At 35.5% G+C, this 22,237-nt stretch overlaps 2 protein-coding genes across 9 annotated transcripts; one reads left to right on the forward strand and one right to left on the reverse strand.

Annotated features, from left to right (window-relative positions):
- Positions 1 to 215: 215 nt before the first annotated feature.
- Positions 216 to 6,005, reverse strand: LOC111438594 (rab3 GTPase-activating protein catalytic subunit-like). 2 transcript variants are annotated; one of them, XM_023076463.1, is made up of 14 exons: positions 5,747 to 6,005; positions 5,582 to 5,646; positions 4,919 to 5,119; positions 4,464 to 4,561; positions 4,027 to 4,220; positions 3,736 to 3,917; positions 3,179 to 3,520; positions 3,036 to 3,100; positions 2,904 to 2,952; positions 2,652 to 2,799; positions 2,162 to 2,246; positions 2,012 to 2,081; positions 1,034 to 1,174; positions 216 to 727 (listed from the first exon to the last, which is right to left on the reverse strand). In XM_023076463.1, the coding sequence occupies exons 1-14, from the start codon at positions 5,844 to 5,846 to the stop codon at positions 416 to 418; spliced, it is 2,052 nt and encodes a 683-aa protein (XP_022932231.1). In that variant the 5' UTR covers positions 5,847 to 6,005; the 3' UTR covers positions 216 to 415. The 2 variants fall into 2 exon arrangements, with proteins under 2 accessions (XP_022932231.1, XP_022932232.1); XM_023076464.1 differs by lacking the exon at positions 216 to 727 and adding an exon at positions 734 to 889.
- Positions 6,006 to 9,292: 3,287 nt separating this feature from the next.
- LOC111438624 (DNA mismatch repair protein MSH5) lies at positions 9,293 to 21,939 on the forward strand. Of its 7 annotated transcripts, none has more exons than XM_023076500.1 (35): positions 9,293 to 9,344; positions 10,351 to 10,382; positions 10,730 to 10,824; positions 11,060 to 11,140; positions 11,211 to 11,283; positions 11,460 to 11,523; positions 12,080 to 12,234; positions 12,338 to 12,439; positions 12,504 to 12,531; positions 12,605 to 12,636; positions 12,728 to 12,785; positions 12,927 to 13,013; positions 13,150 to 13,206; positions 13,803 to 13,904; positions 13,989 to 14,033; positions 14,282 to 14,359; positions 14,622 to 14,672; positions 14,762 to 14,843; positions 15,817 to 15,890; positions 15,980 to 16,079; positions 16,343 to 16,442; positions 16,577 to 16,666; positions 16,755 to 16,819; positions 16,911 to 16,969; positions 18,829 to 18,905; positions 18,995 to 19,081; positions 19,325 to 19,386; positions 19,494 to 19,555; positions 20,151 to 20,204; positions 20,288 to 20,373; positions 20,778 to 20,809; positions 20,892 to 20,915; positions 21,011 to 21,126; positions 21,254 to 21,350; positions 21,788 to 21,939. In XM_023076500.1, the coding sequence occupies exons 1-34, from the start codon at positions 9,309 to 9,311 to the stop codon at positions 21,332 to 21,334; spliced, it is 2,427 nt and encodes an 808-aa protein (XP_022932268.1). In that variant the 5' UTR covers positions 9,293 to 9,308; the 3' UTR covers positions 21,335 to 21,350; positions 21,788 to 21,939. The 7 variants fall into 7 exon arrangements, with proteins under 7 accessions (XP_022932268.1, XP_022932270.1, XP_022932271.1 ...); XM_023076502.1 differs by having other exon boundaries at positions 21,801 to 21,939; XM_023076503.1 differs by having other exon boundaries at positions 16,346 to 16,442.
- Positions 21,940 to 22,237: the final 298 nt, after the last annotated feature.

Below are 22,237 nucleotides of genomic sequence, written 5' to 3' on the forward strand. Positions count from 1 at the left end.
TTGCGAGAAACGTATGAGTTCATGTAATACACAAATCATAACAATTCAGAAACAAAGATGGAGCAATCTCAGTACACCCACAGAATAAAACAAACAAAATATGTAAATTATCTTCAAAAAATGGCACAAAGAGAAGAAAGGGAGTTGTAGTGTTCATCAAATAAGCAGTCTCTTTATTCAGTCAAATAAGATTAATTTTATGAGAAAATTAGAAGTAAATGAACAAAATCCCATGTCATCCCATGCTATATATTTACATCCAAAAAGAAATAATAATCAAATCATGCAACCAATGAAGAAAAATCGCTTCTGTATACTACAAAAGGAACCAACCCATCACTATTTAAATGCAGTTTCAATATATAATTTACAATTCAGCTTTTAAGTGTCTGGCAGAAGAGTTTCAGCTGTCTGTTTAAACAAATGTCCAACCATTTTCATCGGTTGTAGCAGCAGATGGAGTTTCTGGTTTAGGAGGCTTCTTTGCAAATAAAGATGATTTACTGTCGAAGAACGACGAGAACGACGGTGACGATGGCCTTTCGTCCGAGTTCACATTTTTTGGAGACGATTTTCTTGAATCTCCGTCCTTCCCTACGAAGTTCAGACTCATCTTCTTGAAACGCCGTTTCAGCTCACCGGCTGTCATGTTTGATTCTTCTGGCTGCTTCATAGCCTTCAGAATTTCCTCTGGATTCACCATCATAGTCTCCACTGTTTCATACACCTGTTCCGGATCCCGTCATATACATCAGCTTGAATCACGATCGTGATTCGATACTAATAAACAGATATGCAACAAATGTTTCGAAAATGCCATTAATTCTATTAGCTTCCTTGTTCCCACTACGGGCAAGGCCACTCCGTGTCGTGGGAACTCTTTTGTTATCTGGTAAACGACTTGGTTGGATGTGAAATCGACCACACGTCTTAATTCATAGGCACACGAAAATGTCATACAATGATCCCAAAGCTTTTAAAAGATTTGTGGTTCGTAAGATATGCATGAAAGCAGCAAAAAGCGGGAGCGAACCTGACAAATATCATCAACTTTGTTGCTCCAAGAGCTTCTTTGACATGTTGCTACAACATAGCCCTTGCACTCATAGAATAAGCTTGACAGATTATTATTTTTAGCCAACTTGGCCTCCGCCATTATGAATCCTAAACCAAGCTGCACATAGAAAAGAAGATTATGTTAGCGAAGTGATATTTTGAAGATTCATTATCTTCATAAGACATAGGGATCTTTCTCATTGCAATTATAGAGATATGAAGCCATTAGTTGGAAGAAAGTTTATTTATTCGAATTGTAACGGCCTAGGCCCACCGCTAGCAAATATTGTCCTCTTTGGGCTTTCCCTTTCGAGGTTCCCCTCAAGGTTTTTAAAACGCATCTGCTAGGGAGAGGTTTCCATACCCTTATAGGTGTTTCGTTCTCCTCCCCAATCAAGGTAGGATATCATAATCCACCCCCCTTCAGGACCCAGTGTCCTCGCTGGCACTCTCTCCTTTCTCCAATCGATGTGGGACCCCCACCAAATCCACCCCCTTTGGGGCCCAGCGTCTTTACTGGCACACCGCTTCGTATCTACCCCCTTCGGGGAACAGCCTCCTTGCTGACACATCGCCCGGTACCTGGCTCTGATACCATTTGTAGCAGTTCAGACCCACTGCTAACAGATATTGTCGTCTTTGAGCTTTCCTTTTCGGGCTTCCCCTCAAGGTTTTTAAAACGCGTCTGCTAGAGAGAGGTTTGTTTCCACACCCTTATAAAAGGTGTTTCGTTCTCCACCCCAACCATTGTGGGATAGCACAGGAACTCAACAATTAGTTTAAAATTTCAGGAACTAAGATCCCTGGAAAGCTTGATGAACTCATTCTTGAGATCCAATCTGCCTAGAATTATTACTTTTCAAGACTACAGAGATAATAAACTCAAACCCATTTCCCAGTAAGTTAAGTACGTTATTAGACAATAGGAAGAATTGTGTAGTAATAATCAACTTACTAAAGAAATGAACAGCGGCTCAAACAGCTCAGAAGGTGGCAACTCCTCTAAATCACTCAGAATACCTTCCCTGCAGTATTACAGTTTAGCGCCACAGTTTCAAGTACAGAACAAACAAACAGTAACTGGTTTTAAATTCCTCCAACTTACACGACCAAATCCTCATCAAAGAGTGGTGTTTGTTTAACAGCAGGCACAGCTTTCGATGTTTCCCATAGTTCACGCCACAAATTACCTGGTATGAACAGAACTCATAAAACTCAGCGTTTATGACATAATTTCCAAATCCCAAGAACAAGGCTATTATACAGAGGAATCGCAGTACCCACTTACGTTCATCCCCCCAATGAATGTTCCTAATCCGTAAAACTATAGCCAAAGCAAGCTAGGGCTCTAAAGCCAAGTGCTTGCTTCAGTTACAGCTCTCCATTGAATGGGGTGGGAAAGAAAGGTTCGGAAATCTAGTTTTTTTGCCCGAGTCCAGTAGAAATGAGGAAAGGAAGGACAGCTACGGTAAAAGAAATTAACTAGCAGGAGACTCCCTCAAATTAAGTCCAATATTCACATTCCAATTTATGAGAAATATCAGCACCATAGTGTCCAAATTAAGACATAGTGAACATCAGATAAAGGTCTACACCTTCTTTTTGCATTCGACTGCTAAGTTGACCTCTTGAATCGATACCAACAGGAGAATCTATACTATCATTATTTGGTTCAGGTTCTGTCCAATCAGGAGGGGAGTGCCATCTTACAAAATCTTCCAAGATACAGCCAGGATTTGCAGCCTAGATTAATAGTAACAGCGAAGTTAGTCTACTAGAACACATCACCTTAAGTACTCCGTTAATCGATATATGGTGGACAGTAGATATTGACAGTAAAAAGTGACCTTGAAAGCTTGCATGTCTGAGAGAAGTTGAGAACATCCAGCACCCACACTGCAAATTGGAGATTTTGTAATCGTCAAGCAGAAATACCGGATGATATAATGTTAAGAATAAAACCAAGTGCAATAATATACCTTCCGGTTCGAAGAACAAACTCCTCTGTTTCTTTAATGACGTCTTCGGTTAGCAAAGGACCTTCCTGTCCACAAAAAATAGGTTGGATTAAGCCTTTGCATTCTTTAACACTGATGAAAAGATCCAATACCATTAGCCGAACCTGTGTAACAGGAGAGTAAACTGCTTCACCAGTTTCTAACATTTTATGGTCACCAAATGGGCAATCAGCACCTAGTCGAAGTGCAAGTTCCCCGTTACTGAGTCTCGCATACAAAAGAGTGTTTGCAGGAACAGTTACTTCAGATGTTCTTGATTCAGCATTTGAACTTGCTTCCCGTAGTACAGCATCTAACTTGTCAGTTGCTATTTCATGGCGTCTTTTGCGGGAGACGCAACAATTTATAACCTGAAATCGCTGATATAGAAGACATGAATTTAGATCTGGAATTTCATCTATTGGAATGCCAGGTAGATATCGCTCTTCTGCCCAGAATCTTCTCATCTGCATAATAAAATCATTCCAAACAAACTTCATTAGTTACAGTTATAAAAAAGGGTTGAACTATCTGGTAAGCATGAACTAAGTGTCCTTTCTCTAAAACGAAAAAGGTGTCTATAAAATTTTGAATAATAAGCTTTAAGCACAAAAAACAAATATTTTCATCATTTGTAACCATTCCTTAGGTAGCACAATCAAGTTCTACATCGTGAACTCACTTCATCGACAATTCTGCACCAAAAAAGTGCCATTTTCCGAAGACATCTGAAGCTTCCTATGACTTCAGAAATCTTAACAAGGAGGCTATCTGGAGGAGCACCATGAATATCTCTAGTCAAGGATGTCACTATTGTGCCCTCTGAAGCAGTGCCAAAGTTCCTTCTGAGAAAATCTCCCCCCTCTGCGCATACGTTACAGATGATTATAATGGAAGTGAGCTCGTTGCAGGAAAATATGCAAGAAATTACATCAATACATCACATCGTGCGTAACCTGGAATGTGCATGTACCTGCATCGAAGAGTGAACAAATCAAAGATTGAACTCTCTCATCATGACGAAATTCAGTTGAGCTCTTTTCCTCCTTTTCACGAAGCATTAATGCCCTCACAGAAGACAGACTCAACCCCGACTTCTCCCTTGTAGATGAAGAATCTCCTGGCGAAGCAACCAAACTCTTTATCGACTTGGATTTCTTTCCAGCCCTAGGTCAAGAGTACGGATATTGAGGTATCAGTAACAAGTTTCAATGCAAGCTCGTCAAATAGTTTGTAGGAAAACATTGACAAAATGACCAGAGACCAAGACTGTCAACATTTAAGAACCAAGTATCCAGGAAGTCCTTTATCCTCGAAAATAATAGTGTGAATACAAGATCCACCAGAAAATCGAAGAAAAACAAAAGAACGCAATCAAAATATCGAAAACATGAAAGAAGAGAAACTCACTCAACAGCGATAGCCAGCTGCTTTATAACTGAAAGGGGAGGAATACTAGCTCTGTCAGTAGCCAAAAAGCTTTCAACTGATGGAACTATTTCTGCATTCTAAATAAATACGAGACTAGTTAGTATAAGAGAAAAACTCAATCAACAAGACAGATCTTAATTATATCACAAAGATTATGATTAACTCCAGAGTCATCACCTCGGAGGACATTATTTGTATAGACTATAATGGTCAAAAACACGTACGAGCATACAAATTCTATGGAGTTTTCCATTAGTTTACCAAATCGGATGGCTCGAACATTAAGGCTTCCTCTTTTCCTAATTGCTAATGTATGTAGAACTTGGAAGTTGAATCCACTTATGAACCATGCTAGGTAACTTAGAACAATAGACATTATACAGATTGTGACAAAATACGTCAAAAAACTATATATATTTATGAATGTTTAATACCTTTGCTTCAATATCATTTTTCATGTTCAGTAGGTACAAATTCTCATCATAAAATGGTACAGACATGGTTGGATTTTCAACTTTTTCAGTATCCTCAGCAGCTTTCTTTCCAATTCGAATGTTTTTGAACTTATCGTGCCAGTCCTGCTTTGTCCCGATGTTCGGCGGTCTCCACTTCGAATGCTTTGGCTCACTGTGACTCTGAAACATTCCACATTGCATTAAGACAATGCAATTATTTTACAACATCCGCTTGAGAAATTGTCTGTTACCGGGGATATATAAACACTGAAAATCTTTTGTTTAGACTAAATGCAGATTATGAATGAACATAGATAGCTGAATTAGACATTTCCACATGCATTCTGCTTGTTTTACAAGAAAAGTATGAAATGGTGAAACAAAAGCTAAAATAGGCGGTCAACCTGATATCCACTTCAGCTCAAGAAGTTGACCCTTTTCAAATTGAAGAACACTCAAAGAATTTTCGTGTTTATTTTACTATCTACCACAGAAATCGAAGCAGAAAACACAAGCCAATTGCCAGAATTCTGGAAAATTGATGGCGACAAGGCAGCTTAAATCATGAAATTTGAAGGAACATGAGATAGCAGAGAAGTCAATGAAAATAAGTAGGTCAACAGAGAAGAAACAGAATCATACCCTTATTTCATCTTCGTTCTTGGAAGTCCGTTCGTGGATCTTAGGCAGTTGTTGTTTATCAAAATCTTAGAGGAATCAGGAAGAGGGGGGGAAAGGTAAAATGAATTGAAGAATCCAAAAAAAAGGGGAGCAAATTTAGAGAATGGATGATGAGATTGTGCGTACCTGATGGATCGGATTTAAAGTCGAAGAAAACTCGCTCCGCTTTAGCAGCCGCGGAATGAAAGGCAGTCCTCGCTTTTGAAACAAAGGAGGGCGCCTCCATAATCAGATGCAGCAAAAGCACAAAAATGGAAATCAAAGATAGTGGTAGAAGGAAGATGAAGGCATCGGTCCCAAATCAAAATCAAAATCAATATGAAACACAACAGATTTAACTATGGCGGATGAAACCAAAAACCAGCCTCTTTCGTATTGTACATGCACTGGATGTCACTTCCAAATTACTCTTTTATATATATATATATATATATTTTTTTTTTTTTTTTTTGACCAAAATTTAATTTTCTAACATTTTGGATAGAAATCTAACAATGAAATTTAAGGACCATTTAGATTCATAAATTTATTTTTATTATTATTATTATTATTTTGTTAATTTAGTTTGACTTTTTATTTTTATTTTTATTGTCGAGCGGGAAAAAGATACGAAAATAATCATGTTAGGATTACAATGGACTAATTACTTTTAATTTGAGTAATTACGTCTTAAACAGAAATTGTTGTAATTAAAATTGTAGCCATAATTAGAGATATTCATATAATTTACGGGAACTCGTTCGATTAAAACAGAGTAGAAGAGGGAGTGGAGAGAGATTTCTTCCTGTGAGCTAAATAGACCCCGAGCTTGGATTATATTCTCCTTCCTCGTCTCTAACCCTACCCAAATTCCCGACTGGCTCTTCCTTGCTTAGCTTTTTATAAATAAATATAAATATATTTATATACATATCAAAATTAAGACACAAAACTCATTTATGGTGTATTTATATTAGGTATATTTACAATATTGAAATTTTTGCTTTTTAATGTTTATGTAATATTTATGGGTTGTTACCATATTTTACATTTTTTATTGAAATATATTAAAAATTAAAATGAATATTTTTTAAAATATTATATTAAAAAAATGAACGAGAATTTAATAAAATAAATTGAGAATTTCGTATCATACGTCACTAACTACTAACTAATCCTCAATTAGAAGCTCAGGATCTCAAGAAACATCAAGCCTGAGGCACTATGGACAAGAATGTTCGAGACACTAATGATGTTTATGTAAATTTGAGAGTCTTACGTCACTAACAATAAAAAGTTGCAATCACTAATGGACTCCAAACGACCAACATAGTCATTGTCTCAATAATAATGATCGATTATCTTAAGTAAATACATAATGACCTGCACAAATTAGTTGTCTCCTCAACCGCACACATTCCACCCTAAACCATTGCAACCGACCAATTCATACCAACCGAATCCAGCCGCTATAGATGTGGGTACGGACCCCTCGTACATTCTATCGAACAAACAAGGCACTTAAAACAATTAAATGCAATTTATTTGAGTTTGGTAGAAAGTTTTATGATTAAGACTCTTCCTTTGACCTTTATATTTGGTCTGAATTCAAGAGGCATTCCCTTTATGAATGGATCGTTGTTAAGTTGACGTATTCGATACTTTTTTTTAAAAAAAAATCTCTAAAGACCGAAGACTCCCTCTAAACTTAAAAGCTTTGACGAATACAAGTGATATGAACCAAGACATCAATAATGTAATATAAATGTGAAAGAAAATATTGTTCAAATTATCACGAGATGTTATAATTCATGTCATATTAAAAAAAAAAATTAAACTTCATTCATTCTTAGATGGTTATAAATTTTGGGTGGATGATTATTTAGAGTCATGGTATTGTAACGACCTTAATTTCGAAAGGGAACTAGAGGCGTTATCATGTACATGATGTAATGTTTTCTACGCGGAAATAATCATTTAAAATAATTTCATAAAACGATGTCATGGATAAGGGAAAATATTAAAAGAGCAATGACTTATACTAACCTAACCTCTACAAAAATAAATATAACTACCCTATGTAGATTCCATGATCTTTAATACAATGCCGTCGTCAATCGTACATGGGTGTTTTATCTTTACCTGAAATATAGAAGTAGCACGCGGCTGAGTGGTTTAAGTGGTTTAAGAAATATTCAATAAGTGACCTCTCTATTGGGATTAGAGAATGCAAACACATACAACATGAAAGGGACCTATCATTTAAAATCGTATTCTCTTAGGCGGCTTTTCGGTCCAGGTCATCAAATGTGTATTTACTATTTTACACACAGCCCATATGTGTAAATATGGACCCACCATACGGTTCGCACACTCCTAGGCCTCGTACTGATCGAGCTAGCATCTTTGGTGTTGTTGCCAGACACGAAGAAGGAATAACAATAATTGTAGCGTCATGTTAAACATAATTTAGTTATAATTGACATGTAATTCTTTCAACGTTCAAATCTTGGTATCCCACCTTGTAATACTTTTTTTTTTTTTTTTTACACACAACTCATATAGCATTGCAAGAAACTTTACCTTTACCTAAAAATAAGGGTAGCACGTGGTTGAAGTATTTTAAGAAATACTCAGTAAGTCATCACACGGTTGGAGTTAGTAATGCAATCACACACATACCATACACAGTTCACGTACGCACACATGGACCCACCAGACAAGCTCGTCCACATACCTTTGGCCTGACTTGGTCGGGCACAACGCATTAACGCGTCACTATACGCCACAGAAAAGGAAAGGCCTACATGATATCATGACAAACATAAATATTGAAGGTATGCATCCGTACTAGTATAACATAATGGAGAAGTATCCTGATGCATGAGGTCCTCATGATTTTCATTCATAGCCTAACATTAACATCATTCCCTTTTTTCTTTCATCCATGACATCATACATATATGCGTCATGTATACATGACAATCATTATATGATCCATCACATAACTTTACGTGGCACTACATAATATGACGTACATAGTAATTTATTTTATTTATAACATGGCGTAATGGATATGGCATGCATACATATCATAGCATCATATGTCATTACATAGCACGCATACACATAAACAACATGGTGCATGTAGGGGCCACGAGACATGCACCACCATACATCATTCAATTACCTAAGATCACTTACCTGAGTATCACCCAGTTATCTTTAATGAAAATTTGATTTTGTCATTTGAAATCCAACTTATCCTGTGTGAGCTCACGACATCAATTTCAAGTTCAAATTTTTGCCAAACTAGAGAATTTGTCTGGGTAGATGCCTGAGTAGAGTATTGAAATGTCATCATCTGTAAATGAGCGCTTTATCTTACCTGAAAAATTAGTAAACGTGGTTTAAGTACCTAAAAATACTCAATAAATAGCTCATTTATTGGATTAGAAAATGCAAATCATAGTACATAATCATATTTTTGAACTTAGGGTTTAAAATGTAACTTTACAAGTAACAATAATCATGAAAACAATGAGATAGGTTAGTTATAGGCTTGTTTGGGTCAGTAAATATCTAAATAACTTGATCCGATTCAGTTGGGTTCGTAAGTTGAAATTCTAGACCCGACCCGGATTAGAGGAGCTATAAATTCTATTTCGCGGGACTACTGATTTTGATTTTTCGCGCTTTATTCGGGACAATGGAGGAAGTGGACGAAACGGAAGCGGTGCCTCAGGTTGATCATTTTTTTGTTCTCTTCTCTGCATTTATCTTGTTCACGATCTTCCTTTGGTATATACGAGATCAATCCAATGCGACTTTAGTCTTCTTTTGGTTCTTCTTCTGTATTGTGACTGGATGAAACGAGAAAAGTTGAGTGCGATTTTAGTCTTCTCTGCATTTCTCCTTCTTACAATTCATCTCTAGTTGGTGAGACATGGATGAAAAGGAAAGCAAAGGAAACTTTGATTGGTTTGTAGTGTTAGTGGATGAGAACAGAAAAATGAGCGAGAATGTAATTCATTTGAAGGATCCTGGACTGGACTACTGATTCTAACTTTGGATTTGATCTCTCCAGTTCATGTTAATAATTTGGTTTGGATGCTAAGAAAATTGAGGAGTAGATAGAAGCGTGAAACAGTTGATCTTTTGAACAATCGAATCAGATTTATTAATTTCGTTGTTATGAGTCTGGAAATAAAAGCAGTGTTGAACGGAAAAAAGACTGAAGAGAAGCATAGCGAATCATGTGACATTTATCTTCTGAACTAGGAAAGGCTATGGAATAGCGATGATAAGGAGTCAGATTTCCTCATAATCTCTGTTTACGGTGAATTAATGTCATTTGATTTAATTAATGGATAACTTAACTAATCAGTGGACAGATACAATTATTTATTGCGTCAAACTTTGCTTTTGAACTACGCCGTATCTTGAAGTGCAAGGCTTGAATTTAAATAATTTTTGCCAATTCTAATATATTCCTTGAGTTTCATTTTTAAGTGAATCAGTATCCGAGCTGACATAAATCTAGGTCGGGTAAAATTATATAGAAGAGAACGGATGGTGCATCACGTGGAATGAAATTGGAGAGTTTGCCCGTCTGCCATTATATTGAAGTTATAATAGACTCGTTTCATATTTACTGACAGTTTTAAATTGAGAAATGCTCTTCACTGGTTTAGTAGTTCACCACCTTTCTCACTCTGTTGCCCTTTTTATTCCCCTGACTTGAACGACAGATATATATGGCATGTGTCAAACATGGACAGAGGTGAGGTTTCTTTACCATACTATAAATTTCTTCTAGGTCCCTACCATGTGTTCGGAAGTTTGTTAGCATCAAGAGAAAACTTTATGCTAGGAATTTACACTTATTTGAAGTATAGTAGTATGCCAGTAAGTGATTGATTTTTATTTGTATGTTATTATGTATATTGATACTTACTATGGCTGAATAAATATCTAAATAGACATCTTAGGCGTTTACGGACAAAAAAAGAACCTAAAATTTGATTTTCATAATATTTATGTCGTTAAGTTCTAAGTGACAAAGGGTTTAGTTGATGGTAAGGTTCCCTTAGTGAAAAGCTAAAATGGCTCAGCAAGTTTTCTTCTCAGAGTGGGAGTTTCATACTATGATTCTAGCATCCGTCAGCTTCATGTGCTGGATGTTTGGGAAGATGGCAGCATGGAATATCCTCTGATTGATCTAGGTATGAGTTCAAGCCTCTTTGTAAGGATGTAAGCTTTCTGACCTGGTTTAATTCTATTGAGTAAGTTTCCTGATATTATAGCTTGAGAACTTTAATGAGATTTAGTCATTACTGCTTTAATACCGTTCCCATGGTTCGCATATCTTTTCTCTAAATTTCTTTTAACTGCAGTTATCAAATTCTTATAGCATTGTTTATCATGTTTGCCCCATCTTTTCCTTTCTTGTTGATTCAGTGAAATATCAAGCAAAGCCCCTAATGATATATGCTAGCACTAAAAGTGAGGAGTCTTTCTTGGCTGCTTTGCAACGGAGTGGTATGCTGACTTTTGCTTTTTATGTAAGGAATATAATCCTTTGGCCCTTGTCTAACTTTAAGCAATGCAGACGGGATATCTGAGGCTCCCACAGTGAAGCTTGTGAAGAGTTCAATTTTCAGCTATGAACAGGCGTGGCACAGGTATCAAGCACAAAATATTGTTTGATTTTCAGTAACTATGGAAAATATTTGAATATTGCAATCTTCAGGATGAGAAGAAACCTTTATTCATGAACAGAATAGTTCGATCCCTGCCCGTCAACCCTCTTACTGAAGTAATTCGTTTATTGGCTTACCCTCAATCTCTTGATGCACAGATTGATATATCTACGAGTAACAGGAATGGATGATGGATTAAACATCAAGGAGAGAATTTTTTATGTAAGTTGATAACTGATACATATTTTCCAGACTTCTTTTACTTACTTTTTATAGGCTATTGTTGATGAAGGAGTTCAGTTATATTTCATAAGAAGAGCTAGAGCCTATCCTAGTTTGCAAACTGGTTCAATATGTGATTCTGGGAACATATAACCTGGTTAATTGGTTAATCAATGAACAAGAAAACATAAAATAATATGATACTATTGGAGTTCTTTATTGTGGATTACCACAGAATTTACTAAAATAGATAATAGATCCACCATCATATTGTGCTTATCTTTAGAGCCACTTTTTCCATATACTTGTCTTTTTTATATGAATGGACTGTAGAAAGATGGATGTTTATCTGTTTAATATTTAGTTTTTTTTTTTTTTTTTGTTATTTGAATTGGTACTTAACATCGCAAAAGAGATTTTGTAATCTGTTAATGTTTACTGCCATAAAAAATTTTGCTTGTAGTTCCACTGCAATGTCAATTTAACTTTTTTTTTATCTGGAATTGAACAATTATTTGGTGGGATTGGTGATGTTTCCTCCTACGGACAATTATAGCTGAGTTCTATGATGGACGTGGGAAGTGATGTTCAAATTCGGGCTAGTGGGGGTCTTCTTGCAATACTGGAAAATGAAAGGATCGTGGACACGCTTGAACAAAAGGAACTTGGAACTTCATCAATAACGATTGATTCTGTCATAGAAATTTCTTTGTATCCTTTTACTTGTTATCTTATTAGCCAAATTACTTGTACTTAAAGTTAAAAAGTAAAAAATAAAATTATATTAATCCTTCCTTCACTTCTGATAAAACAGAAACAAATTTTTAAAACTCGATGCAACAGCTTTGGAAGCATTGCAGATATTTCAAACCGACAAACATCCAAGCCATATGGGCATTGGAAGAGCAAAAGAAGGGTGATTGAGAACTTACTTGATAGTGTTGCTCTGAAGGAAACTAAACTAATATTTCTTGACGCAGGTTCTCTGTATTTGGCATGATGAATAAGGTATGTGTCATTGGTTTCTTTTATAATTTGAAGCACATATACACACGCTATTGATACAATCTCCTCATTCCAGTGTGTGACACCTATGGGTAGACGCCTCTTGAGGTGCACATTTTCTACTAGGAATTTACTGACGGCCTTTTCTCCGTATATCTCTAATTTTCCTAAAACTTGGATAATGGCTGTTTCTATTTAGAAACTGGTTCCTGAGGCCATTGGTGGATCTTGAAAATTTGAATAAGCGACTTGATGCTGTATCCTTTTCTCCATCCATTGTTTGACAATACAGAAGCGAGTTTACATTTAAATGTGTAAACGATATGTATTATGTCGTAAAATTCTGAAAAAGAAGGATAAGAATATGCTTTTGTTCTTTAACAATTAACACAATAAAGATAACGTTCTTTATTTCTTCCGAGGAATTGATGCATTCTTTACGTGAAACTCTAAAGACTGTCAAGGACATTCCCCATATACTCAAGGTAGCAGGGTTTCTTTTATTATTCATAATTTCTGTAATCTATGCTTGACAAACTCATTACCCACAAACATGGGCAGTTAGTTTTCACTTGTAATTGGCTTAATATGTATATTTTTTCAAATTTTCTTACATGGAAGAAATTCAATTCCCCGAGCTCAACATATTCTTCTGGTGATTGGACTTCATTCTTGAAGGTTTGTTAACCTCCTTTTAAAATGCTATTTTTACTCTGTTGCCCGTCTAATTAGTAATCGTCATCATTTGGAAGTGCCCCATTGTTGGTCAAAAAGGCAAGTCCAAGGTATGAGAGAATTGCTGCATAATTTTGTTCTGATGTCTTAACCTTTTCTCACCATTGGTTTGCATGTGACTTTGTCTCACATTTAAATTCGGTCGATAATTGATTAAGTTAACATCTTTTAATGTTAAATTCATCAAATGATCTTTTATATCACCATGAATATGATTTTTAATGCACCATCATTATTGTTAAATCAAATAGTGATCATGTGAGGTTGGGAAAATCATTTTTCCTTGACAACATTGTACTAGAATTCCTTTCATCTTATCAAGATTATTTCCAGTTATCATCTGATTTTTATAAGAATGAGGAGAAAATTAACGGGGAGTTGGCAGCCAACTCTTTCTCTGTCTCTCTCTTTCTCTCTTCATTTTTATTATTACTTTTTTCCATCAGTACCGCTCCATATCGTGAGACATTTTTTCATTAGCAATAAATTTTTTAAATTTTGTTTTGATATTCTGTCTCTTATTATTTTTTCTACTGCAGAGTGTTTGCTCCCTTCTGCACGTGAATAAAATATTTGAAGTTGGCATGTCAGAGAATCTTAGAGACAACATGAAGTACTTAAATTTGGACATTGTTGAGAAGGTACCCAATAATATCTTTGACTCACTTTCTATTTGGTCAAATTGACATTTTAATGAGCCTTGTGTAAATCTTTGTTTATTGCAGGCCCATTCGTGCATTACAACAGAGTTAGCTTATGTTTATGAATTGGTCATTGTTTCTTACTTCCCTGGTATTCTATTTATATTTCTGTTTAATCCCTGATGTTTCTGCTATAATGGAGAAAGAAACTATGGGTTAATTATAATTGGAGTGATGGAACTAGTAAGGGTCATTATCCCTTCACTGTGTCCTTTAAATGTACATTACCATGATTGAATTTTCTATAAGCTCATTGGATTTCCCTTTAAGAACTTCTGTAATGGTCCTCATAAAATATTTGGCTTCTCATCTCGAAGGTTATTGGCGTCTTAGATGTTAGTAGAAGCAAAGAGAAATCATATGAGACAATTGTGAAGGAGGGTTTTTGTGATGAGGTGAGAGATGGTTAACCAGTTTAAGTGCTCTTCTTACCCAAGTATTATTATATTCTTAGAGGGACATATTTTGCCTGTCCGACGAGATACTGATCGTCCTGTCATCTTTCCACGGTTAGTTTGTTGGTATAGCATGCATAGAGTTGGTTTGTTGTCTTTAAGAATAATAATGACAATTTAAATCTGACGTAGTATTTAGCTTTTATTTCTGGATTACATTGGATATAAACTCTTACATTCTTTCTTTTTGGATGGCTAACAGTTGGATGAGCTGAGGGAAATCTATGAGGAATTGCCTCAATTTTTGGAGGAGGTACATTATGCATGTTTTAAAACTTCAAAAGTTAGATGTCAAGTAGATTGCACGAATGAGTTTTCCATCAATTTCACCGCTCCTGACAGGTTACATCAATGGAAGTTGCTCAATTTCCTCAGTTGTGTAAAAACAAGCTTGACCCCTGTATAGTCTATATACATCAAATAGGTCCGCATTCTTTCCAGAGCATTTCACAGAAGAAGTTACTTTAACTTATCCGTACTTTTTAGGCATTTCTGCTGGAAAATTGGGACAAGTATATGAAATGGCCTATTAATGTGATTTTATGCAATCATTTTCAATGTGTTGTCACCCCATATATTGCACCTTTTAAGAACTAGGACATGATCATTACCATCCTTTAATGCAGTGAAAAAAGAAAATAAAAAAAGAAAAACATAAAAGGAAAAAAAAAGAAAAAAAAGCTACTCATTATCTTGCATGGTCCGTGTAAGGTTAACTTGTGTTAGGAATCATGGATCTCTACAATGGTATGATATTGTCCACTTTGAGCATAATCTTTGGCTATGCTTTGGGCTTCCCCAAAGGGCCTCATACCAATGGAGATGTATTCCTTACTTATAAACCCATGATCATTCCCTAAATTAGTCAATGTGGGACTCCCTCCCAACAATCCTCCCCTCGAACAAAGTACACCATAGAGCCTCCCCTTAATCGAGGCTCGACTTCTTTCTCTGGAGCCCTAGAACAAAGTACACCCTTTGTTTGACACATAAGTCACTTTTGACTACACCTTCGTTAGTAATTTCTTTGTTCGATACTTGAGGATTTTATTGATATGGCTAAATTAAGGGCATGGCTCTGATACCATGTTAGGCATCACGGATCTCCACAATGGTACGATATTGTCCACTTTGAGCATAAGCTCTCATGGCTTTGCTTTGGGCTTCCCCAAAAGGTCTCATACCAATAGAGATGTATTTCTTACTTATAAACTCATGATCATTCTCTAAATTAGCCAATGTGGGACTCCCTCCCAACAATCCTCAACAAATTTGTGTGTTATTGTCTTGCGTGATCAGTGTTATGCATATCTTGTGTGTTATTGTGTTTTCATTTTCCAGCAACAGGAGCCAGGATATTTATCTCTATGCCTGCCTAACCCCCCTCCCCCCTCCAGGGTATTTATTATGCATATTTGAAGAGAAACTTGAAGAAGGCACATTAGAGATCCTACGAGACTTTGAATTTGCTGTAAGTTGTTTAATCTTTGTTATAACCGATAATTCTGACATTATTCTAACTGCTTTAGCTAAAAGTTTCTAGAAGTCTTACAAATTCAGTTCTCTGATGTGGATGGAGATATAAAGAGATACTTTTACCGTAGTCCAAAAACACGAGAATTGGATAATCTACTTGGAGACATTTATCACAAAATTTTAGGTACTATGAATTTGTTCCTATTAATCTGTATTTTCCTTAATTTCTTGCAGTAGATTACTTAAAGATTTTCCTGTTGGTTGGCATATATTTCAGCAGAACTGAATAAGATTTTGATGTTTAGTTCCAAATTCCAATTTATTCACAAAATTTACTCTTAACAGATAGAAATTAAAAAAGAAAACAAAGCCATTAATCTTAATTTAAATTGTCACGTTAATTAAATTACTCTTAAAATATTTGACCTTGTCTTTATTGATTCCTAGAAGATATGGAGAGGGCAATTATTAGAGACTTGGTGTCACATATACTTGTTTTCTCTCTGCATCTGCTTAAGGCTGTAGATTTTGCGGCTGAGCTTGATTGGTGAGAATATTTTCTTCTTTTTCACTTATGCTCTGTCGTCTCTACATGCTACCACTTTCTTGGAGGACCCTGAATAGTTGGTTTTCTCATTGTGCATTTGAACATCTATCAATCATCTTGATGGTTTTGCACAGCTTTTTATCACTAGCACTGATTGCTCGTCAAAACAACTATGTAAGGCCAGTTTTAAGTGCAGATAGCATGCTTGATATTAAGAATGGAAGGTTGGAACCTTTGACTGTGCAGGTCATGTTGAATATTCACTCAAACTCTAATAAGCGAGTACTTAGATTTGTAGTACATATGTTGTAGGCACGTTTTGCAGGAAATGGCTGTCGATACGTTTATTCCAAATGACACGAAGATTTTTTATGATGGTAATTGATGGTGCATTCCATAGCTGTATTCAACTTCAAACTGGAAATGCGCATCTGCTTCTAATAATTTCTTAAGTTCATATCTTTTCAGGAAGAGTTATTATCATTACTGGCCCAAACTATTCTGGTAAAAGTATCTACATAAAACAGGTAAATAAATGTTCATTTTTTCCTGTCTAAAATGGTGTGCTATCCCGCGTCTCTCTCCACGTTATTGCATATTTGGTGAATTCATTCTCTTCTCAGTCTTCATCTGTAAATGAAGTAATAATATGGATCCGTAAATGACATTTAAAGCTATCTATGTTTAAAGATCTATTGGAGAGTGAGGGTGTTATGACTGATTGTGGAAAGTCATAACTGATTTTCCTTGCCATTGAGTGCTTTTCTTCACGAAAGATTAGTTGGATATGGTCCGAACAAGTTCACACAAACAGTTACTAATTCCAAGTTTATATTTCCTGCGATGCATCTGTTGGTTATAGCCAGCTTAACCAATTATGAAGGAGATGTAGTGACGGACAATTAGACGTTAGGAAGCATTAAAGTATTTAGTGGTTAGAAGCTTCCCAATGGATTAAACTGAAGATTAAAATGGAGGTGGATGGTTAAGGAGGATGATGGAGGCAGCACAGAGCAGAGGATAAATTTGAGCTACTTCATGAAGTGCAATGCAATACGTGGAAGGATCCAACAGAGTTATAGCGATTGAACTGTATCACCTTTTCAATATTTTCTCTTCTACTTAATGATCATTAGAGCTCCTTGTGGATGAAGATGACTATGAGGTGAATTAAAGAGAAAATTAGAGAGACCTTAAAAATGGTGAGGATGGCTCAACTTGAATTCAGAAGTTGGGTTCACAACCCCAAAAACCATGCTGTTGTTTTACTCAGTAACTGAAGCTTTGGCATATGTTGGATTTATTGGATCATTACCATCATTCATCTGTTAACTATGCCTTTCAAGTCACTTTAAGGTAGTGATGCCCCTAAGCTAAGAAACTTCCAAAGATTAACAACTCCCAATGATGTTGTAGATAAAGTCCCTAGAAATGATATTTTATAAGAGGTTAAATTCAACTGTGGACAGCTCAGCAATAGTTTAAAGACTGGCGGACCAGGATTGAGAGAGCTAACTTTTGTACATGGTGTTTCAATATTGCCTAGTATGTAAATAAGAAACTGACACAACATTCTATGGTCCTTTAGAAGCAATGGTGGGAAAAGTGGATTATCATCATTTCTTGCCAAATTTATGTTCCATGTCTCATGTTTCACGTGTCACAATTTCTTGATCAACCTAAGCACTGGTTAAGACATATACTTTCGAGACATAGAGGTTGAAAGTTTGAATTCCTCACCCCACATGTTGAACTTAAAAAAGAAAAACTGCATGTCGCTTGTGGATCTATTATTGAAGGTATACCGCTTCTGCCCCATCTTAGTTCTGACAATGAACTCATTGTGGAACCTTCAACTTTTTACGGGATTCAACTGCATGAACCAACCTAGTTGAGTAGCTCAGAGCATTCAGTAAAGGACATGGATATGTGATGATCTTTGGAACTGTTCCACCTTGCAGTCCAACAGTTTCCATCTTTTCACTTCGAGAATAAGGTGCACCTTCGGGTCAGGGTAAAGAGAAATTTCCACGCTTCACGTAGTCACAAATGAGTGGGAGGATGACTTGAGGATAGGGGCAGACCAGAAATTTTCTTAGGAAGGAACAAAATTTACATGCTAACTTTTATGCGCAAAATATTTTAATTCTGTATTTTAGAGGAGCAAATTAGAGGTAAACTACAAAATCTTAAATATTTTACATACTTTTTGAATTACGAAAAACGAAGAGGGGGCTCTCTTTCCTTCTTTGCTCTGCTTCCGCGTGAGGTGAGGCTTGGACAAAGCCTTTGCCGCCTTTTATGTACATTAATGAGTTGAAGAGAAATGAAGAGGAATAACAACAAGTCTGCATAGCTCTAACCCCAGTTCTTCCGCACCTTCCAGGTTGCTCTTATTGTATTCTTGTCTCATATAGGAAGCTTTGTTCCAGCAGATGCTGCAACCGTGGGTTTGACTGATAGGTTCGCATTCCATGTGATGATATCTTCCCTCATTCTAATGTTGCGTTTAAATTATTGCTTATTAATGATTGCATAATGGGCTTTCGCAGAATATTTTGTGCTATGGGAAGCAAGCATATGACTGCAGAACAATCAACTTTTATGATTGACTTACTTCAAGTTGGGATGATGCTCAGGTACATTCAATAAATAGCTCCTAACTGCCCTGCCTGCATAACCAGAAAAACAACAGGGATTGCAAGATATTTGTAGAATAAATCGTGATCGTTGCATATCTAACGTCTAGAGTGGAAACTTAGAATCGATTGCTTGAGCAATGGCATGACCTTAACAGTTGAATCTGCTTATCATTGATTTTGTTTTATTAACAAAATACACTAACCCTTCTATTTTAAATACTATTATGGTTAAAAATTCAGGCAGGCGACGTGTCAATCTTTGTGCTTGATAGATGAATTTGGTAAAGGTACCCTTACAGAAGGTTAGGCTCACCAATTTACACTAATTTGAATGTATACGTATGATCTATGTTTGGCAGTTGCAATGCGTAGGATTTTGTAAACTCACTGTTTTGTCTGTACAATTAAGATGGCATTGGTCTTCTTGGTGGAACCATCGACCACTTTGCAAGTTCTAATGACTCTCCAAAGGTTTGACTTCCTCTCCTAAATATTATATTGTTTTGATTGCTTGGTTTATTTCTTTCTTCACTAAGTGTTGTTTAAAGTTTCAAATCTTTTGGGGCATCAACAGCTCGTTGTGTCAATTCAGTTTTCCTTTTTACTCTTATTTTCATTTCTTTATTCAAATCTGTTTACTTTAATGCCCTATTTTGATCCTGTAAATTTAATATTTTTCTATTTTAGTACCTTTTAGTGAACTTTCATAAGAATTTGTGCAGCTGAATTTAATTTTTGTAAGGTATTTAATAGAAATTTTAGGTCATTCAATCCCAAAATTTGATATAATGCACAATATATACAAAATGCATGTAATGGCCAATAATATTTATGATAAATGTGATATGACCGTAGGGGTCAACATGGATTTGTATTCAAATTTTGAAGTTAAAACGAAACTATTTACTAGTGTTAGAACTAAAATGAAATAACTTTAAGAGTAAAGGGGCCAATAAAAAATAAAAGATAATTTCATGAAGCTGCCTCTGGAAAATGAAAGATTTTGTTTCAAAATTACGTAGGTTAGATTATAAGCATTCGTTAAAATGATTGCTCATGTTTCCAGGTGTTGGTGTGCACTCATCTAACTGAGCTAATTAATGAAAGTCTACTGCCAATGGTAATTCATTTGCGTTCTTCTATTCTAAAACATCTGTGGTCTTGTGACATGAAATTTCTAATGCCCCCTTTCTCTTATTCCAGTGTAAAAGGATCAAGTTCTACAACATGAGCGTGATACGACCCGACAATGATTGCACTGAAAACGAAGATATTGTATTTCTTTATCGGTAACTTATGTGATACTCATCTTTTGTTAGTTTGCTAATAATCCCAGCTTCTCCTTACGTAGCCATTCTTTTTTCATTGCTTTTGATAATCTATTTTTCTATTAGTTTCTTTAAATTTGAAATGAAAAAAGAAGATAGAGATTTTACCATTTATTCTATTCTATTTAAGCATACAAGAAAAGAAACAAGAAATTTCGCTTTAACTCAACTTTCACAGACCAGAAACGAGATGTTTTCAGAGATTTTCATGGAGTTTTTCATTGGTTTTCATGGAGATTACTTCTATGCATTAGATTTTAGATGTTGTCTTATGGGCCATATTGTAAATTTTCACCCTTCTTTAGCCTTAAAACATAGGATTTAATGCACTCAAAATTTTCATTTTTGATGCTATTCTTTTGCAGTTTGGTCCCAGGACACGCACTTCCTAGCTATGGTAAGTTGATGATATAAATACAGAAAGATACATCTTTACGTAAAAGTACTTCTCAGAACTGTAAATTTATATTCTGCTGCAGGTCTGCATTGTGCGTTACTTGCTGGTATATCTCAAAGACAGATGAGTTTAAAACATTTCTGCATTCTTCAAATTGAAAGTAATCATTATTGCTGGGAATTAATCCTATTTCTTTTACAGGCGTTCCTGATGAGGTTATTAAGAGAGCAGCCTTTGTTTTGGATGCTATGGGGAATAACAAGCATGTTGAGCGGCTGCACAACGAGAATTTATCCGCTCAGGACAAGCTATACCAGGTGTTTTTATGACTTCAATTTTTCCTCGGGTTGTAGTTATTTGTGTTGTTTGCTGCACTATCTATGATGCCTTCCCAGCTGTGTGTTGGCAGAGTATTGGTGTGTTTGAACTTTGAACTTAACACAGGACGCGGTGGACAAGTTGCTAGGACTTGATGTTAACAAGTGTGATCTCAGCCGTTTCTTTCAGGGCATATTTCCTTCTTAATCCAACATCATTTAAGGTAATCCTGTTTTTCTCTCTGCCACGCCATCTCTCTAAACTTTAAATTTTGATTTATTATGATTTGGGTCGCCGTGACTGATTGATTAAACAATAGCGAAATGATCATGAGCTTATAAATAAGAATACATCTTCATTAGTATAGGCTTCTCGGGGAAGCCCAAAAAACTTATACTCAAAGTGGACAATATCATACCAAAGAGCTTATGATCATGTTCCTAACCGAACGTGTAGTATACAATATTTTAAAACTAATTATGTGTAACCTATTAACTATTTTTTATATCGATAATTTGTTTGTTTGTGTTACATCACGTCAAATAGTTTACTCTTTAATTAACGGTTCTTTCAACCTAAAATGTTGATATTTAAACGAGTAGAATCAAAATAAAAAAATATGAGACTTTATTGAACTAAATTTGTCAATAATCCGTACAGTTTCCAATTGTAGCATCTTCCGAGAGACTTTCAAGTATGGTTTACAGAAGATTCCGTCCCCAAGATGAGGTAATACAGACATCATTTAAGGGGGAATTGTTAAAATAACATCTTTTTGCTGATGCTTTGATACCAGTTCCATTTTAGTTCCATGTTCAAGTGTTCAATTTTATTCTCTTTATTTTTTAATTAATCTTAAATATAATTTGTACGGTTAGTTTTTTTCAAATTAAAAAAAAAAAAAAAATCTGTTACCTTTAATTAATCTTAATCTGTTACCTTAAATGTTGTTCCCATAGTTTTTTTTTTTTTTTTTTTTTTTTGCATGAAAATTATTGTTAATATAACTAATTTTACTAAAAGAAAAAAAAAATTGGAGAACTAAATTCAAGATTTATTAAAACTCCAGGACCTTATTCAAATCTTTAGATTTCATTTTAAGGACATATC

The sequence above is a fragment of the Cucurbita moschata genome, unplaced genomic scaffold (genome assembly GCF_002738365.1).
Source record: "Cucurbita moschata cultivar Rifu unplaced genomic scaffold, Cmos_1.0 Cmo_Scf00078, whole genome shotgun sequence".
NCBI lineage: Eukaryota > Viridiplantae > Streptophyta > Magnoliopsida > Cucurbitales > Cucurbitaceae > Cucurbita > Cucurbita moschata.

Excerpts from the sequence above, each read along its gene's own strand:
- LOC111438594 (XM_023076463.1), bottom strand. The coding sequence starts at position 5,846 with ATGGAGGCGCCCTCCTTTGTTTCAAAAGCGAGGACTGCCTTTCATTCC. Across the intron at positions 4,221-4,463 it reads CAGCTGGCTATCGCTGTTGA|GGCTGGAAAGAAATCCAAGT; the intron begins GTGAGTTTCTCT and ends CTCTTGACCTAG. Across the intron at positions 2,953-3,035 it reads TTTGTTCTTCGAACCGGAAG|TGTGGGTGCTGGATGTTCTC; the intron begins GTATATTATTGC and ends TCCAATTTGCAG.
- LOC111438624 (XM_023076500.1), top strand. The coding sequence starts at position 9,309 with ATGGAGGAAGTGGACGAAACGGAAGCGGTGCCTCAG. Across the intron at positions 11,141-11,210 it reads GGCTGCTTTGCAACGGAGTG|ACGGGATATCTGAGGCTCCC; the intron begins GTATGCTGACTT and ends TAAGCAATGCAG. Across the intron at positions 16,970-18,828 it reads AAAGTATCTACATAAAACAG|GTTGCTCTTATTGTATTCTT; the intron begins GTAAATAAATGT and ends CGCACCTTCCAG.